This window comes from Stegostoma tigrinum, chromosome 33, assembly GCF_030684315.1.
Source record: "Stegostoma tigrinum isolate sSteTig4 chromosome 33, sSteTig4.hap1, whole genome shotgun sequence".
In the NCBI taxonomy this organism is placed as follows: domain Eukaryota; kingdom Metazoa; phylum Chordata; class Chondrichthyes; order Orectolobiformes; family Stegostomatidae; genus Stegostoma; species Stegostoma tigrinum.
Window position 1 is genome coordinate 13,768,750 of NC_081386.1, and position 18,783 is coordinate 13,787,532.

At 39.7% G+C, this 18,783-nt stretch overlaps 1 protein-coding gene across 14 annotated transcripts in view; it reads right to left on the reverse strand.

The window, feature by feature from the left end:
• mef2aa (myocyte enhancer factor 2aa) overlaps window positions 1-18,783 on the reverse strand; it is a 221,331-nt gene that overhangs the window by 108,652 nt on the left and 93,896 nt on the right. For all 14 annotated transcript variants that reach the window (XM_059639317.1, XM_048562659.2, XM_048562664.2 and 11 more), the window contains one exon: window positions 16,710-16,913. In XM_059639317.1, coding sequence (XP_059495300.1) covers window positions 16,710-16,913 — 204 coding nt within the window. The remainder of the gene's footprint in view (window positions 1-16,709; window positions 16,914-18,783) is intronic.

Genomic DNA, 18,783 nt, shown 5'->3' on the forward strand with positions numbered 1-18,783 from the left:
TGGGCAAGGGAGTTAATGTCATCAAAATGGAGGATGAGGGTTGTGTTCTAAAGCTGCTGATCTCAGCATCTAGTCCGAAAGGACGTAAAGCATCTGAACAGAAAACGAAATGTTGTGCCTCGAGTTCAGGTTGAGCTTCATTAGAACACAGTAGCAACAGAGTAGGACATAAATGATAGCACGGGGCAAGCAAGTGGAAGGCTGCAAACACTCTCACAAACAGAATGGAGGTCTCTTTTTGGTCACGCTGTCTGCATTTGGTCTCACCAGTGTAAAAGGAGACTGCATGGTGAGCAGTGAATACAGGAGACAAGATTGAACAAAGTACAAGCAGGGTGTAGTTTCACCTGGATGATTATTTTTGGCAACTTGGACCATGAAAAGGAGGATGTGAAAGAACATGTGTTACATCTTGGCAGATTGCTGTGAAAGGCGCTACGGGGTGGTGAGGAAGAGTTGGGACTAATGGAAGACTGGACGAGGATTTCAAAGGAGGGTATGATCCCTGTGCAATGCTGACAGTGCAGGGGAGAAGACATGTTTGTTGATGGTATCCTTCTGGAGGTGGCAGAAAAAGATCTGAACATTGCTGTGTCAAGTCCTTCCACTCAATATTATAGCTCCATTAGCTAGAGCCTGGAAAGAAGACAATCCATCTGCAAATGAAGATCAGTTTTTAGTAACTGAATCCACACAAGCTATCAAAGAATTGCTCACTCGTAAAGCAATGAATAAACCTACTGGTAGAGGTTGGGCACTGCTAAAGCCACATAAAACCTAAAGTGTCTAGCAATCAAGTCATTAATCCACGTCATAAATCAGCAAGATATTCCATTGCTAGATAAAGTACTTGGTTAGTCAAAAGCAAACCGATGCCCTTACTAGATGACTCCAGTAGAACCTGGATTCTCAGTAAATTTCTCCCATTAGTGCTTGTTAATACAGTTTTGCAGGTGGAACTGATTAATGTACTCCAAGAAAGGACCAAGTGGCACCTGTCAGAAGGTAGTTCCAAATAAGGACTTTCATATCATTTCCCTTCTTCTGTCTTACGTTTTGGATAGTACCGAGAAAAAGTTATGGATTCTGTTTCTTCCTAACACCATGATGTGTGTAATATTAGGGCAGAACATTAACCCAAGGTTATGGAAAAATAACAAGCTGCTGCTTGGAACTGTGCTCAGGGCCTTTTTGCAAGGCACGAGAATAAAACTAACAGATGGCTCAGTGTCATCCAATGTCATCTGAACGTGGCAGTTGTCATATCAGAAAACATTGCAATGACAATCCCAGAACACAAGCTGACTGATCCTAACTTCCAATATGTAGTGTGTACTGAATAAGGAGGAGTCAAAGATTAGCATCTTCATGTCTACTAACGCAGACTTAAAAGAAACTCAAATGGCAAGGATGCCGTAAGCCATTTCATTGCTGACATCACAAAAAAAAACTTTCACAGCAGCCACAGTCCATCAATGCCTTGAAATCTGTCAATGGCTGTCAATGGTTACCACTGACTCCCTGTTGATGTACAGATAACATCAACATACAACAGTTCACATCCTGAGCTGAACAGTGAAGTTGAGCATGCAGGAGCTCAAAGCATATTTTATTTTTCCTACTGTCCTACGTAATTCTACATTTTCGAAATTGCAAGCTGCAATTTCCTGACAGTAAAACAGCAGCAATGTAATCCAAGAGACTTTCTCCATTTATTATTAGTTCAAAAAGGAAAAAAGGGTCAGAGTGCAGCTGTTCCCAGTGTATTATTTACCAGCTTAGGTAAGCTGGAGCAGATGATGATATTGAAATAAACTGATCCCTCTGACCTCCTGCAGGTACTCAATGAAAGATTTCAGAAAATCCACTCAGCATTTTACTGAACACACCCTTCGTACAAACGTTAGGACGACCGACATGTTACATATTACACTGGAGATGAAAGCTACTGATGGTTAAATCCTGGAAGCTCCAAGGGGCTTTGGACCGTAGCCAGAATTAGCAGCAACTGGGTCAGGCTGAATTATGAATGTAGATACAATGTGTGTACATTTCTATAAAAAGACAGCTGTGAATAATTAATTCCAGGTTGATACGCACATTGTGATCCATATTGTATTCCCGGAATTAAGTATCAATCTGTTTCTGCACTCAACAACTAAGGGAAAAATTTGATAAAAGCACAGGATGCAGACCAGATCTGGTGTTGTAGAATTGGTTGAACTCAAGGTGATGTAGTCAGATCCTTTGCTGTGCCTGGTCAAAGTGAACTGCTGGGACTAAATACACATTTTTTCAACCTTGAAATGTTTATCTTGTCTGGTAATTGCACGGACATGAAAACAAACTAAGTATTCAAACATACATTCTGCCAAAAAGCTCCAAAACAAATCAACCACTCAAACATTTAATATAATCATTATTCTAATGCTCTATTTATACTGCATATTTGTTATTAGTGTAATGCAAACCATCGTCACTGCACTCACATCCAAATATTTTCTGTGTCTTAAAAGTCAGCAATCCGGTTTCAATAGTAGGACCGACTTAAAAAGCTACGAATCTAAATTCTTACAAAATCAACATTTCTTGGACTTAAAACTTGAGCAAATTCATATGATCCACTAAACTGCCTTTATATTTTCCCTGATCATTTATTTTTAACAATAGAAACACCAATGAGCAAAGGCCATTGAGCAGAGTATTATTCCTGCACTGAAATACAAATGCATTGAGCCATCTCTTCGACAGCAATGCAAACAGACGACCCAACCACTGCCACCTACATGCACTGCTTACAGAAACACCCCAGAGAACATAAATCACATGGTACAACATATCTGGGGCAGAGATGTCATAGGTTTGCCAAGGAGAATGTCACAAGGTAGTTAAGAATTTTGCTCATCAAGGTATTGGTAAATGCTCATACCAAAGGGCTATTTATACCTATCAAGACACTATGGCTTACTCAACGAAGAAAATACAGATACACAGATGTGGAATAAACAAATTTAATTTTTTTTCAGGGTCAGATACCATAACAAATTTCTTACAGCAGTGAAGTCAAACATTAGGATCCTAACTCTTAGATTAATTGTAGAAGTAACTGGCAGAAAGAAGAATGATCAAGTTATGATCAAATGATCAAAGAAATAACAAGTAAATGAATGTCAATTGTCTTGCATCAGTTGCTATTTTTGATGTTCAGTTTAAAGGTAAAGAGGAAGGACAGAGATTGAGGTGTGGATTTTGAAATCACACTAGCTATGTTAAGGCACACTGTTTATCTGAAATTTCTGCTGTAAATAAAATAACTAATGATGGGATTGCAAAGTAGATTGGGAAAAGCACTAAGTAACTCTGGAAAATATTATCCAGCATACAACACCTCATTTTGATTTACACACTGTAGCCGATAAAATACGGACCTTCTTAATCCTGCATTCCCTAGCTATGTCTATCATCCAGCACTTGCAGTACACAGTTTGATTTCCAGCTTTGGCCAATGAAAAGTCACTTATATGGAACAAGGTCATGACATGCACATGCCCAGTCCACAGTGATGTTTATTTTAGTGATTCTTTTTTGTCAGGAATAGACCAGATCATACTTTTTGACTGTTCAGCAAAAGACTTTATCTTGTTGCTCACAGCTGGATGTGCGAGGGATATAGAACCAGTGCTTCAACCTTACACAGGAATTACTGCCTCTGGAGCAGTTGGTGCCTATACAAGTTCATCCTTTCATAGAACATAGAACATAGAACAGTACAGCACAGAACAGGCCCTTCAGCCCACAATGTTGTGCCGACCATTGATCCTCATGTATGCACCCTCTGTGTGTGTGTGTGTGTGTGTGTGTGTGTGTGTGTGTGTGTCGGTGTGTGTGTGTGTGTGTGTGCGCCCGCTCGTGTGTCTGTGTGTGTGTGTTTGTGGTTGTGTGTGTCTTTTGTGTGTATTTGCGTGTGTGTGTGTGTGTGTGTGTGAATGTGTGTGCGTCTGTCTGCGTCTGTGTGTGTATGTGTGTATCTATGTCTGTGTGTGTCTGTGTGTGTGTGTGTGTGTGTGTGTGTCTGCCTGTCTGTCTGTCTGTGTGTGTAAATGTCTGTGTCTGTGAATGTGTGAGTGTGGGGCAGGGTGGCATTGTGTTGGGTGGTCTCTGAGGGACCTAGGTTCTATTTTCAATACTAGAATGCAGAAGGGTCGTGAGCAGCATGGTGTACAGCATTTGTTAAAAGGGAATTAAAAATTCCCATACTGGCCCTAATACATTACCTCCCACAGTCCCAGAAAGTCTCCAGTCCAACAAAGGGCTGATCCCCAGGATGACGGATTATGCAGTAATACCTGTACTTCTTGACAGGTTTCAAAGTCAATCTTGAAAGCCCTTAGAAAATGGGCTTTTAGGCACCGTCAAACATAGTAGGAGATGAAAGCTCCCTTCTGCTCATTTTTTTCTTAGATTAGAATTTTTCAATTTTAACCAAAGAAATAACTGATATAAAGTCTTATCCCATTGAGTCATGCAGCTGTTCTGTGAATGGACACTGATTTATTAGGAAACAGAGGTCAGGCGACATCTGTGAAAGAAAGAGGGTAGGATTACATGTGCTACACGTACAGGTAGCAAAAAGGATGGCAGGACAAAAAAAAGAACACCTTCCCTTAATCAGGTTAAAAACTCAGAGTTTATAACAAGCATATTTTCAAAAAACAAAATAATTTAAGGCATGATCACCATCTTTATCCAGGAATGCATGTTGGAAATTCAAATTTCAATAAAACTGAATCTTTTCTGTACAAAGGAGAGTAATATTTATTGGAAAATCTGCCCAATTCTTCATTTATTAAAAGGAATGTAACATTCCAAAAGCCACCGATAAACTCCTCTAACTTGTTGCTGGACTTAACAGATGGGAAGACTTACTATTGCAAAAAAAGGTTGTCCTTTAAATAATATATAACATTATTATAAACATTTAAGTCTTATCTAACAGTGATTCTTCTGGCTTGTGAGTAATAACCTGAGTTAAACTAGTCATGAACATCAAATGATGTAATGTCTAAATTCACTGCAAAACACAGAAAATACAGGCACGACTACTTTACACCTGTTTATCCTCTACGGCATATTTCCTTGATATTTTATGCTACTTGTGTAAAAATCTCCACTGCTCAATAACAGATCCTCCTCCCATATGGAAAACAATGTCATGATGCATAGTCAGAATGGATAAAACAGTTGATCTTCACACATGAAACATTTCCTTATGGCTTTGTATAGGCTCCTAGGGTTTAGCTCTGACTTTGCACAGCAATCTAAAACAGGTGATAATCAAAGCAATGGTTTATGTTTCATCTCTCCTATTTGTTATTTCCATTTACTTCAATGGAATAAAAAGACCAAAGGGCACATACAGCAGGCTACTGATTTACTAACACCTGTTTGAAGGTATCAAAGTAAAAATTCATCCCATGTCTCTTGGCGTAGAGTTATATAGTACAGGAACAGGCCCTTCAGTCCAATTCATCTACACCAACCACATATCCTAAACTGATCTCATCCCATTTGCTAGTATTTGCCATATCCCTCCAAAACCCTTCCTATTCATCTACCCATCCAGATGCTTTTTCAATGTTGTAATTGTACCCACTTCCTCTAGCAGCTCATTCCAGCGCCACCCTCTGCAAGAAAGGTTTGCCCCTTAAGTCCCTTTTATATCTTTCCCCTCTCACCCTAAACCTATGCCCTCTAGTTTTGGGTTCCACTACCGTGGGAAAAAGACCTTGGCTATGCACCCTATCCATGCCCCTCATTGACTTTATGGAGGTTTATAAAATAATGCTCAGCCTCCAAAAGATGCCCCAGCCTATTTAGCCTCTCTCTATAGATCAAACCCGCCAATCCTGGCAACATCCTTGCAAGTGTTTTCTAAACCCTTTCAAACTTAACATAGCAGGGAGACCTGAATTTAATACTGTACTCCAAAAGTGGTCTCAAATGTCCTGTACAGCCGCAGGATGATCTCCCAACTCCTATACTCAATATGCTGACTATAGAAGACAAACATCTTCAGCATTTTTTATTTTTACAAAATGACTTTATTCTGCAATTTTGTTTCCAAAATCAAAATCTAGTATTTTGTGGTTTTAGTTAATTGCATTTCACATCAACTGAACCCTCATAGCTACACATACATTGGTGAAATAACAAAGTTTGGGTTAGCATTCAACAACTACAGTGAGCAACAGCCTGAGTACAGAATATGTTCCAATGTATCTACTGAACAAATGTGGGTGTTGATTTACTGTCACCTGCTATTTTTGAAGCAGGTGTATGGAAAGAGATTAATCAAGAAGTAAAAAGTCTCATCAGTATCCAACAATCATGGTAAACACAGCTTTTTTAGATAGCATTCATTCAGACTGTAATAAAAGTCTGATTTAAAAATAAAACAACATGATGTAGTCAGATTGTAGTGAATCAATTCTTCTACCAGAGGGGCATGGCCTGTCAAGATCAGTCAGTGTTTTTTTTAAAACATTCCCAATTAAGTAGTTTTCACAATTATTAGTAATGGGGGCTAAATTCAATAACATCTGACAATTGGTATGGGATCATGATATGCAATTGATTAATTGGAAGGCATGTAACTTGCATCACCTATTCATTAGAAGTGGCAGTTGTACACAACATGCAGTAGTCGAGCTGTTCATCAACTACATGCACCAGCTAGACACCCAAAATAATTCACATAAGACACAGGGGCAGAAGTGAGCCATTCAACCCATTGCATCTGCTCCACCATTCTATGAGAATATGGTTGATCTGATAAGCCCCAACTTTACCCCAAAGGGTGTAGGTCCAAACCACTCAATCTCTCCTTATAAAATAGCCCCTCCACACTCAGGATCAATCAACTCAACCTTTGCTGGACCACTTTTAATCTCAGTACATTTTCCTTAGATAAAGGAACCAAAACTATTTATGATTGTCTCGTTGCTTGTCTAGTTTAAGCAAGATTTTCCCATTTTGTATTCCATTCCCTTTGAAACAGAGGCCAGCATTCCACATTACCCGCTGAACCTGTGCACCACCTTTTTGTAATTCATGAACAAGGACTCCTAAATCCCTGTGCTTCAGCCTAATGCAGACTTTCTCCTTTTGCATAGAGTTTTAGCTTTATCATTTAACTCCTCTATATCCCTCTGCAAACTCCTTGTGTCACCTTCACCACTTTTGGGGGATCAGTTACAAATTGCCAGTAGAAGCTAAAACTAGGGCGGCTCAGTGGTTAGCACTGAAGCCTCACAGCGCCAGGGACCCAGGTTCGATTCCAGCCTTGGGCGACTATCTGTGTGGAGTTTGCACATTCTCCCCGTGTCTGCATGGGTTTCCTCCAGGTGCTCCAGTTTCCTCCCACAGTCCAAAGATGTGCAGGCTAGATGGATCGGCCATACTAATAGCATTCAGGTGTGTGTAGGTTATAGGGCGATGGGTCTGGGTGAGATGCCTCAAGGGGCGGTGTGAACTTGTTGGGCCGAAGGGCCTGTTTCCACACCGTAGGTAATCTAATTCTTAACCAGGAGATACATCATGGTTGGAACATGTGTTGGCCTTTCCGGGGCATGTGAATAATTCCAATGATGTCCTAATCTTCACGGGAAGGGGAGAGACTTTACAGATGTAGTCAAAAGGTAGAGTGAGCAGATAACTGTGAAAATCAATGCCAGGTGTCAAATCCCAAAGTCAAATCCAATGCCAAAAAAAGTTCAATAACCTCACACAAAATATAAATACTAGAGTGGCCACTTTTGAGATTGCCCAGTGATTCAGAGCAGACCCGGAAACCAAAGATTGCTAAGATTACTGACGTCTCACCTTGGTTGAGCAGCAGTTGCGCCACGCACCACCTGTGTCCTCTCTCAGCATAACAACATTGCACCTCCCATGCCTGCCACATATTATTGGTCATGCTAATGCCCATTATAGCCAGCCCAAGTACACTGTATCTTTCTTGTATAAACCTTTCACAGGTGGCCCAGGCAGAATAGGCCTGTTCAAGTTTGGCTGCTCTCTTTCTCCTTCCTCACTCACCGGTGGCAAGGATTGCTCCTTCATGATAGTGCAGTTATTCCACCATTCAGCAGATCAGCATTAATCCTAGCACCTGTCTGTATATCAAGTTTGCAGGGTTCTTCCAGACAAGGTCCAGAAAGTAAAAGCATTATCTCAGGAGCTGTAGAGTGTTCAAAAAAAAAATGGATAATTTTTTTCAAACGTCAGGACTATGATGCACTGCCACAGAAGAGAAAGCTAAGGTCTGGGGCAGATCATCCATGAACGTGGTGAATGGCAAGCCAGGCTAGGTGGGCCAAAAAAGCCTACTCCTGCTCGTATATCTTGTGCTGTAATGTCCCCCTCTCCTCCTGTTCTACACCCACTTGGCTGCTATTTCCAACACATGCAGTATCCCAGTAGACACAGCTGCAGTGGCAGCCCTTTATGGGAACAATTCATTTGTACCTTGATGCTTGAAGTCAGCAAAACTCATTCAGCACCTGCCACACCACTCCCTGTGGACTTCCTAGAAACTTCAAACAATTACAAAAAGCAACAAAAAATTTGTAGACTCTTAACAGCAGTCAAGAAACCAGTCATAAACTAAATACTTGATAATTCCTTTAAATCAAACGGGGATGGGGATTGGTCCTTACTCTGAGATTATGCCCTCAGTCCTTCCTGTTCAATTGATTGGTTAAGAGAGGATGTTATCTGAAACTTAAGCACCACGAGTGATAAATCAGTACGCTGAAGCTGCCAGTTCTGCCTCCTTCCAGTGACTGCATGCTACGTGCACATTTATGATGGTATCTGTCACAATTCACCCCCACACTGCGGTTTTAAAATTCGCAAATAACTTGTGGTATCCACAGAAAAAATGCAAGAGAAGACTATTTGTTATCCAAGATCTTAATATTTAGAGGACTTTCTCTAACGTCATATTGTACTTTAGGTTTTTCAGTGGCACACATGACAGCCTTGTTTAGCAGACAGGCCAGTCATACGGAAGTTCACATGAGTGGCCCCTGAGGGACTTTGGCTCAACTTTCTCTCCCCATGAGGAAGTATCTTGCCTTTACTCTGCAGCTCGTTCTGACAATGCAACTTACAGTCAGGAATTGCAACCACGGGCAATCATGTGAGAAAACTCACTTTCTTAAAAATCACCACTGCCTTACAAATCTAAAATATTGAATCGCCAACTGGCCAACAACAAAACACAACAACAAACGTCAGTTATTTACCCTCCTGAGGTTGCCATTTTAAATGCTGACAGGCCGAGCTGCAACTAAACACACACAGCCACCCACAGTCCGTCCTGCATTTCCATCTGCCAATGCACCAGATGCTACAGTCTCACTATCACCATCTCCTTCTGATACATAGAGAGGTGAAAACCGCTGGACTGGATCAAGTGGTGAAGCTTCTTGAATAAAAATAAAACTACTTCTTGAAGGGATGCGGGTACAATAGGCATTAAATGTAATTTAAAAATATATATAATTTACAGATGTAGCACAGTAAAATACCAACAAATAACACCACAGAGTGGCAGGATGTGGTTTTCACACTCAAGATCCCCTAACCTGGTGATTTTCTGATTAGTCATACTGCTACGTGGAAAACACCAAGTCGAGGTCAGGTGCTTCCTCACAGGAGGCAGAGATCACCAGGAGAACAATTATCAGGCTCACACAGCACACTTGTTGAGAGACTCGTACCTGGGAGTAGGTTGTTTGCTTGTCCTCTCAAAGATCACACCTGCTCAATGGCCCAGAGACACCACAGGAGAAAGAGCAAAACAGAAAGATGCCTTTCACTGAAATTACGGCAAAATACTGAAGGGTTTAGCTGCTTCTCAGCACTTACTGTTGACAGCCTCGAGGTAACAACCTCCATATTCTTCCAGCTGTCTTTAAGACCTCCAGATTTAGTTAGTTAGCTTGATTAGAACCGTCAAGTGGTAGAAGCAGATACAACAGGAAATGAGAAGCACTTAAATAGATGTGAACAGACAGAGAATAGAGGGATATGAAACACATGCAAGCAAATGGGATTAGTGTAGAATAGCATCATGGTCAGCATAGGTGGACTGAAGGGCCTGTTTCTGTACTCTACTGCTCTATGTTCACAATTAATAAATAGAAAACACAACTCTGTAGAAGAAAAATACTTGATGCTTAAATAAAAATAAAATTCTAGTAGTGACAGTGATGAGAACTCTCCAGATGACACCAGGTCTGTTACAGGCCCTGATATTAACCAAAAATATAAACAGTGAAAAAAAAAGGGGTATAAATTCAGCCCCACATCTGAAAGATTATTCCCATCTAGTGACAAAATTGCTTTGAAAAACACAGTAACAAGAGCAGGCCAAAGTCCCTTTACCCGGTTTCACAATAATTTATTTTGATCACTGCTGATCCTTTCCCCAACTTCATGTATCAACCGTAATCAATATCCTTCAATAACATTTTCTGGGAACAATCAATATCCAAGTTATGAATATTGCAACTGACACAGAATCCACAGCTTTTTGAGAACAGGTTCCAGATTTCCGATGGCATGTGTGAGAAAAATCAATCCTGATTGGAGTCCAAAATGTGCAAACTCAGATGTTATGACAATGCTATTTTGTTCTGGAATCCTCCAGAGAATATAACTGCTCTGCATCAGCCCATTTGAACTCCTCTACTATTTTAAACACTACTCTTAGATCATCCTCCAATAAAATTCCAGCGAAGACAAACACATTTATGTATCATCTTAGTTTATCCCTTTAAACCTGCTAATTGCTCTAGCCAATCTGTACAGTAGCTCTTCCAAGGACAACATCAAGACACCAAAAGGGAGCCTGACCAAAATTCTAGACAACTGCACTGTCACTTCCCTCATTTACACTTTCCACTTCAAGAGAACTGCCAGCATTTTAAGCTTCTGATTATTTCTTGCACAGAAACCGTACATTAGTTTTTCTTTAAGTGATTGGTGTAAATCAACACCCAAATCCCTTTGCTGCTCCACAGCTCCTAATCTTTCACCCTTAGGAAAATATCCTGATTTGTCTTTCTTGATGAGATTAGCAAGACATGACGTATTGTTCACAAATCAAAACAGGCGCAGTTGATTCATGTCCCCATCTGCTCAGTCACTCAGTATCTGATGACAGATTCCAAACAAACCATCAAGTGACATACAACCACATGATGAAATCATTGAGTGAATTTTCACTAAGAGCTGGAGAGCTTCACAAAACGATTTGTCAGTCATCCAATCTCCTGGTAATTAAATGGAAATTCTAACGCAGTTTTCCGATTCCCACTGTTTCCCATCCTGACCTGGGAGAAATATAACAGCTTCGAGAACATTATCAACATTTGAAGTTCTTGTTCTCATTTACCCAACAAAGCAGCATAAGCTTGATTTAAAAAAAGTGAAGGACAGGAGATCCTGAACTTTCTCTTCTTCCAACAGAACAGGATTGAGATTTTTTTCCCTAGATCAGAAATTCCATACAATGAAGACAAGATAAAGGAAAGGAATGGGTTCAAAGAAATGTCCCATTACAGGAGACCTGCAAGCCATCAGCACTGATACAGCATTAGCTCCTGCAGAAAATGAAGTCTATAATACTTTAATCTGAAAATATTGCTGAGGTGTACCCCCAAGTTCACTTGAGGCTGGGTCTTGGTAGGAGTATTGTGTGTCCACTCCTAGATTTTATACAAGTAAGTGTTGAAGTGCAGCGTATCATAGATATCAGAATCCCTACAGTGTGGAAAAAACCCCTAGGCCCAACAAGTCCACACCGACCCTCTGAGCATCTCACCCAGATCCATCCCCCTATAAACACCTAATTTCCACATCCCTGAATACTATAGGACAATTTAGTATGGTCAATCCACCTAACCTGCACATCTTTGGACTGTGGGAGGAAATTGGATCACTCGGAGGAAACCCACACAGAATATGCAAACTCTACACAGACTGTCGCCTAAGGGTGGAATCAAACCTGGGTCCCTGGCGCAGTGAGGCAGCAGTGCTAACCACTGAGCCGTTTTTTGAAGACTTGACTACAGTAGTGTCAAGTTTACAGGCCAGTGATGTACAACTATGAGAATAATACCTCAAATCATTTATTTACATTTTCCACATCATGCCTGATTTAACTCTTCAAAGGCCTGCGGCGTTCACCATGTTCCTTAAGTTGGAATTAGTTCAAATCCTGACTAAGGTGGAATACCCCATACAGGAGAGATTGAGCACTGGGCAAGAGTTAGGGAGGTGCCAATAGGCAAATTTGCTTTAAAAAGAAGACACCTCTTGAGGTGGCTACCTTTGGTTCTGGACACTATTAATCATATATTTATCAATAACCGCTACACAATAGTCTTTGTGATAGGCACCACAGAAACAGCAATGACCATTCGGAGATGTCAGTAAAAACACACAGAATTTAGATAGAAAGACAAGGAAATGAGTAACTCACCAACAATGGTGAGGTATCCATTTGCATTCAAAAAGCAGCTGCAATTAGAGGAAAAGTTTACAAGATGTTGTTTCACAGCGGAAGAAAGGAACAGGCACCAGGTCATTACTGGGGAATGACAAACGTGAAACTGAAGGCTAGGGAATAATTGTAAATGAGACAACAAATGTTTATGGAGCAAGTTCCAAAAGTAAACTTAGTGCTATTACTCCAGCTCCTAATTCTGCGAAGCACAGCTGAAAAAAACGGGGGAGAGGGAGTAAACATTGTAAAAAGGGCAGAAGTGAGAATGTAGGAATGTTAACCTGCAGTATCTTGTGGAGATAGGACAAGGAAAAACTGGAGAGCTTGGGAAAGAAAAAGATCACAAAATGTGACACATTTGTGTCAACATTGAGGATAAGGTAACAGATGAATAGGGAAGCGAGTGATTTCTTAAGTTCAGAGAGATCAGAATGACCCTGCAGAAAAAGTCCAAGGATGGCAAAGATATGGAGAGTGCTGAAGTAGGGCAAGAGGTAGTTAGGGTTGACTTGAGTAATATTGATGGTATTATTAATCCAAATCAAACAGAATGAAGTAGTTGTAAAATTTGCTTTTGTCTGATCTGCCAGATAAGTAGTGGAGCAACACAACAGGAATATTGGGAGGTGTTATAAACTTCAACGTGAGGAAATTCTAGCTCCTTTCTGAAAGTACAAGTGGCAAAGCTGGATACAATTGACAGAGATAGGCAACTGACCCAACACTTACTAATGATGCAGCATTCTGCACGATTTCTAATGTTTTTACTTCCATCAGCATGTTTTACCTTTTGCAGCAATGTTTATCTTACCCCTAGTAACTTCAGAAATTAGATGCGGATATTGTGGTACAGAGAATCAAGGGAAGCTCATCACAGCTGAATAATATATAATATTGCATCTTCAGGCATACAGGTGTCTGAGGTAGCATTAAGTTACGAGAGAGTGAATTTTAAAGACTCAGGACAGAAAAGTATTCTCATCTTTATCTTAAATGGGAGTGGCAGTTTCAGTTTTTAAAACAAAAAGAAATCTCTTCCCTATGAGTAGTTTTAGTCTCCCCAAAAGATGACACCTTTCAGCATCCACCCTATCAAACCTCCACTGAATATTACATGTTACATTATTACACCAAGACAACCTCTTGTTCTTCTAAACTTCAATGGACACAGAGTAGCCTGATCGACGTTTCCACACAAAGAAACTGTACCCACCCTCCCCCAGGAAACAGTGCTGTGAGACTTCTCCAAATTGCATTCAATGCATTTATATTGTTCCTTAAATAAGGAGGATATAACAGTACACCATTGCCCTGACAGGGTCCCACCAATATCCTGCACAACTCTAAGAAAATCTTTTACATTTTATTCTCCTTGCAGAATACTCTCAATATTCCATTTGCATTTCTAACATTATTATGGAGTATGTTACAACCTTCATTCCATGAATTAAGTTAACTTGCTTGATTGTATTCAAACAAAACAAATGCTGGAGAAACTCATCAACTCTGGCAGCATCTGTGGGGACAGAAGCAGGGTTAACGCTGAGAGATTAGTATGACCCTTCTTCAGAGACCAGTCATACTGGACTCAAAATGTTAATGCTGTTTTTCTCTCTCAAGATGCTGCCACACCTGTTGAGTTTCTTTGGCATTTTGTGTGTTTGTTTCAGATTTCCATCATCCGCAGTATTTTGCTTTTGTTCACTTGGTTGCATTGACTGAGACAGAACTATGTCTCAAGATAATTTATCACACAGAAACATTTGGAGGGGAAAATAATGCAGTGTGGAGCTGGACGAACTCAGCATACTAGGCAGCATCAGAGGAGCAGGAAAGTTGACGTTTCGGGTCAGGACCCTTCTTCAGAAAAAAAAAGCCCATTTCTGTGTTATCTCTGACTCCAGCATCAGCAATTCTTACTATCACGGAGGAAAAATAATGTTTGGTTTCCTCGCATGGAGATGCTGGACAAAGAGTCTAGGGATTAAACTGTTCATACCGTTGAAAAAATAAATTGCTTCAATTTGACACTGGCAATGGGATTATCACATCTTACAGTATTTGCTGCTCTAACTGGTCTAGGTTTATGTAGGCAGAAATTGTTGAGGAGGCAAGAGAGGGAAAGAGGTGCATCTTTTTTAAACCTAGTCCATATATGTGTAAAAGTGTGGTTAAAACTGGTATTAGGATTCAATGACTGGGCATGAGATTGCATCAAATATGCCTCATGACAAGTTCCCATTTTCAGTTATACAGTTAGGAGGCAGGACAATGAGGAAGAAGTGTTTCATAAATAAACAGAAAAGAGGAAATCACTGCAAGCTACTGTTATCCAGCTCAACTAATTGTTTCCAAACTAACACAGCCAAGCGTCTGGGAGTCTGCCAGCAAGCCATCCTTTCTGCAGAGCAAAGGTCCATTGTACAAAAGGATTTAAATCAAAGGATAAAAATAAACAAACTTGAAAACAGAGTCAAAAACAAGTTCTTTTTAAATTAAAAACCAATGCCCTCAGGAAGGAAGAGGATACAGTAGAATTACAGTCCAGATAGTTGAAAAACAAGGCACAGCACTGTTATTTGGAATGTACTACACCAAATGCTTATTATCATTTAACTAAATGACAGGGAGTATTCAAGAATAGCAGCTACTGAGGAATAAACCTTCTACATATCATTTTGAACCAATTTAGAGGAACCTTACTACTGAACTGACGTGTTCATGGGATTTATTTTTCATTTTTTAAGCGACTAGTAGCAATTGAGTGTTGATGCAAGATATAGGATTCACTGGCCTGATTTTGAAGCAGTAGCAATGTCGGTGCACACATCCCTCAGTAGCTCTGTTCCTAAAATGATAATTCAATGACATGCTTCATATTGTGAAGCATTGTTTTGCTCCTTGCACGGGTATGTGACAGAAGAAAAGGTCACACGTAGGAAGAAGGTTGCTGCTGTTTTGAAGGATTCCAGAGCAAATTTTAAGTTCTCTTCGTCAACATTTGCCTGATCAAAGAATCCTAAATAATCAGTTTATTCAAATTACAACAACCGAATAAACTCAGTTTGGTTTTGAGAGTTACTTGATTTCCTTCAGCTTAAAAAGAATACCAATTTGTGGTATTCCCTGTGGAGCTGTTTTCTGACAATCCAATAATAATATGTTCTTATAGACAGCTCCCTCAAAACAGAAAGTTAATCCCTCCTATAAGATCATTCGAAACCAAGTGAAGCACAGTTCCTTCCCACATTTTCACTTCTTACTATATACTACAGAATAATATTATTCCAGAGTAGGACCACCCTTCCGCTAATGATCAAAACATCCAAGAAGAAACATGCAGCGTCATAAACAGGTTCCCAATCCACAAGTGCACATTTAATCTGAAATCCTTCTGTTTCTTTTCATCTCTTTCCTCTCTTATATCCTAGTGGTCAACTACTGATAAAAGGATTTGTAATATGTATCCGATACCTATCAAATCTATCTTAATGCACAATGTGACTTTCACATCTCCGTATCAAGTGCTGCATTTATGTTATTAAATGAAGAGGAGGTTCTGAACATTCCCCATAGTCCACCACTCTGGATTCAAACAGACATGTATGCCAAATATCTTGACACTGGAACATTAACATAATTGTGCACTGATATTGCATACGTGCATATATTTCATTTTAATAAAAAGTCAACGAATAAAATTTTGTTCAGCAGCTGCCGTAACTACCGTCTTGTTTGCGGTTGGTAAGAATAGGCTAGTGACTGTAGAACTGTACTGTGAGCCTGTACAAACAGATAATGGAACACAGATTACTGCAGTCAGAATAAAGTAGCCTTAAGCTCCAGCAATACTATTTACATTGGTTCCAAAGACATCTGTGCCATCTGGTTTACCTTGGGCATGGCTGTTGAAACCAAGCTGCTGTTGGGGGTAGTATTATAAATTAAAATGCCTTGACTGGCCTAAAGTCACAATTCAGATCTCATTCTAGAGCACTTCCACCATCTGAATGGTTTATTGGTAATTTTAACCTGCTGGTAGCCAATAAGAGCCCCTTAGCAAGCAAACGTAAATGTTTTAATTGGGACATCACATATAAATTGAATACAATTTACACAGTATGGTACCTACCTCAACAATATCAGAGTTGGTTCTGCTTTCATGGGGTTCATTATACTCTGTGTACTTGAGTAAAACTTTGTCCATGTCAGTGCTAGCATACTGAAACAATTTGTTTGAACTGTTGAATATTATCAAAGCAATCTCACAGTCACACAGTACACTCAGTTCATAGGCTTTCTTCATTAATCCAAATTTTCTCTTCGTGAACGTCACCTGCAATAGAAAGAGGAAAACAGAAAACTGTCATGCCTAAATCTGAAGTTTGGAAAATTTACATTGTGCAATCTTACAATGTGAATTCCTGGAGATGAAAATAATGGCTTTAAAACTGTATTCTATCATCAGTATTTGTAAAGAGAAGTCAAACAGATACAAAATCAATATTTAATAATTATTATCCTAAAATTTTGTTCTTCTTAGATAATATATCTCATTTCCACTTCTTAACATATCTCATTGCCCTTTTCTCTAAAATTGCATCTGATCATCACTTAAATCCATCGATAGTATTTCAAATATAGTCTTACCTATTGTAGCTGATATGTCCAATAAATTTTGGGAGAAGTTTTCTATGTAAAATTGATCTATTTAGATCCAGCTTTCAAGTGTCCATTGTCAAAAATGTAATATCGCTAAATAGGCTTATCAACTTCCATAATAATTTTTAAAACTTGCATCCAATAGGTCATATTGAACTTTCCTCTTTTGAATTGAGGGAGGAAATGGTGATGTTAAAATAAGGAGTGGTAAAAATGTTCCTTATAAATGGGAGGTTCTGGAGAAACTCAGCTGGTCTGACAGTATCTAGCGTAGAGAGAAAGAGAGAGTTAATGTTGCATGTTAATTGAGATAAATGTGCTTCAGAAGACGCAGTTATATTGGACTTGAAATTTCAAGCCTTTGTTTGAATCCCTATATTTTCACAGTCAGAAATCACAGGACACCAGGTTACAGTCGGGCGAGAGGGCATGAGACACGGCATTTATAAGCGAAAGATAAAAAGGTTCACATCACGGATGAGGATATATTGAACAAACCTAAAGATGCTATTATAATTTTGAAGAAGCAGTTAGATATAGTTCTTGGCATAAAGGGATTAAAAGGGTATGTGGAGAAAGTGGGAACAGGATCCTGAGTTGTGTGGTCAGCCATGAGCGTAATGAATGGCAGGCAGGCTTTTATTTCCGAATTTTAATAAATTAGTAGGCTTTAAATGATTATTATGTACATGTAAATCCCCAAATCCCTTTCAAGTCATGGTCCTGAGAGAACTGAAGGTTTTATCAGTGTAAAGAAGAGGTGACTTTTGCGGTCAGACAATGCACGTTAGATGCAAAACGTCACCCAAAACATCAGCTTTCCTGCTCCTAAGATGCTGCTTGGCCTGCTGTGTTCATCCAGCTCCATACTGTGTTATGTCAAATTCTCCAGCATCTGCAGTTCCTATTATCTCATGCAATTTCTAACCTTGTCCAGCAAGTCCACCACCAACTCATCCTCATTATGTGTTTCCACAGAGAATGTGGATGTTGCTGCTAAGCTGGCCTCATCCTTAGTTACTTGACTGGACTGTCCTGTGAAGTGGCCAATCAAGAGTCATCCGAATCCAGGAAAAAGAAAACAAAAATGGCCTTCATGTGACTCCAGGCCCCGCATTGAACATACATTAGGGAACCAGATGGGTTTTATAACAATTTATAATGATTACATGGTTCTCATTATTTGCTTAATTCCAGATATCTTTTGCTATTGAATTCAAATTTCACTGTCTGCCCATAGTGGGATTCAAACCTATGTCCCTGGAACATTCTGGATGCCTAGTATAAAAAACATTGCCTTGGCAACATTGCCTCCCCTCTGTCCCTCCACAGATGCCATTAAACCTGCTGTGTTTCTCCAGCATTTTGCTTTAATTTAATTTCTCTAGCATCTGCAGTATTTTATTTTTATTTTGCCGTAAGTGTTATTTCTGCCCTTTCGCACATCCTATTCGCATAAATCAAACAAGGAAATTTAGTGGAAATGCTCTGTGACATTTAACCTGTTATCTAATGAGCAACTGACTCTGAAAAGAAGGCCCAAG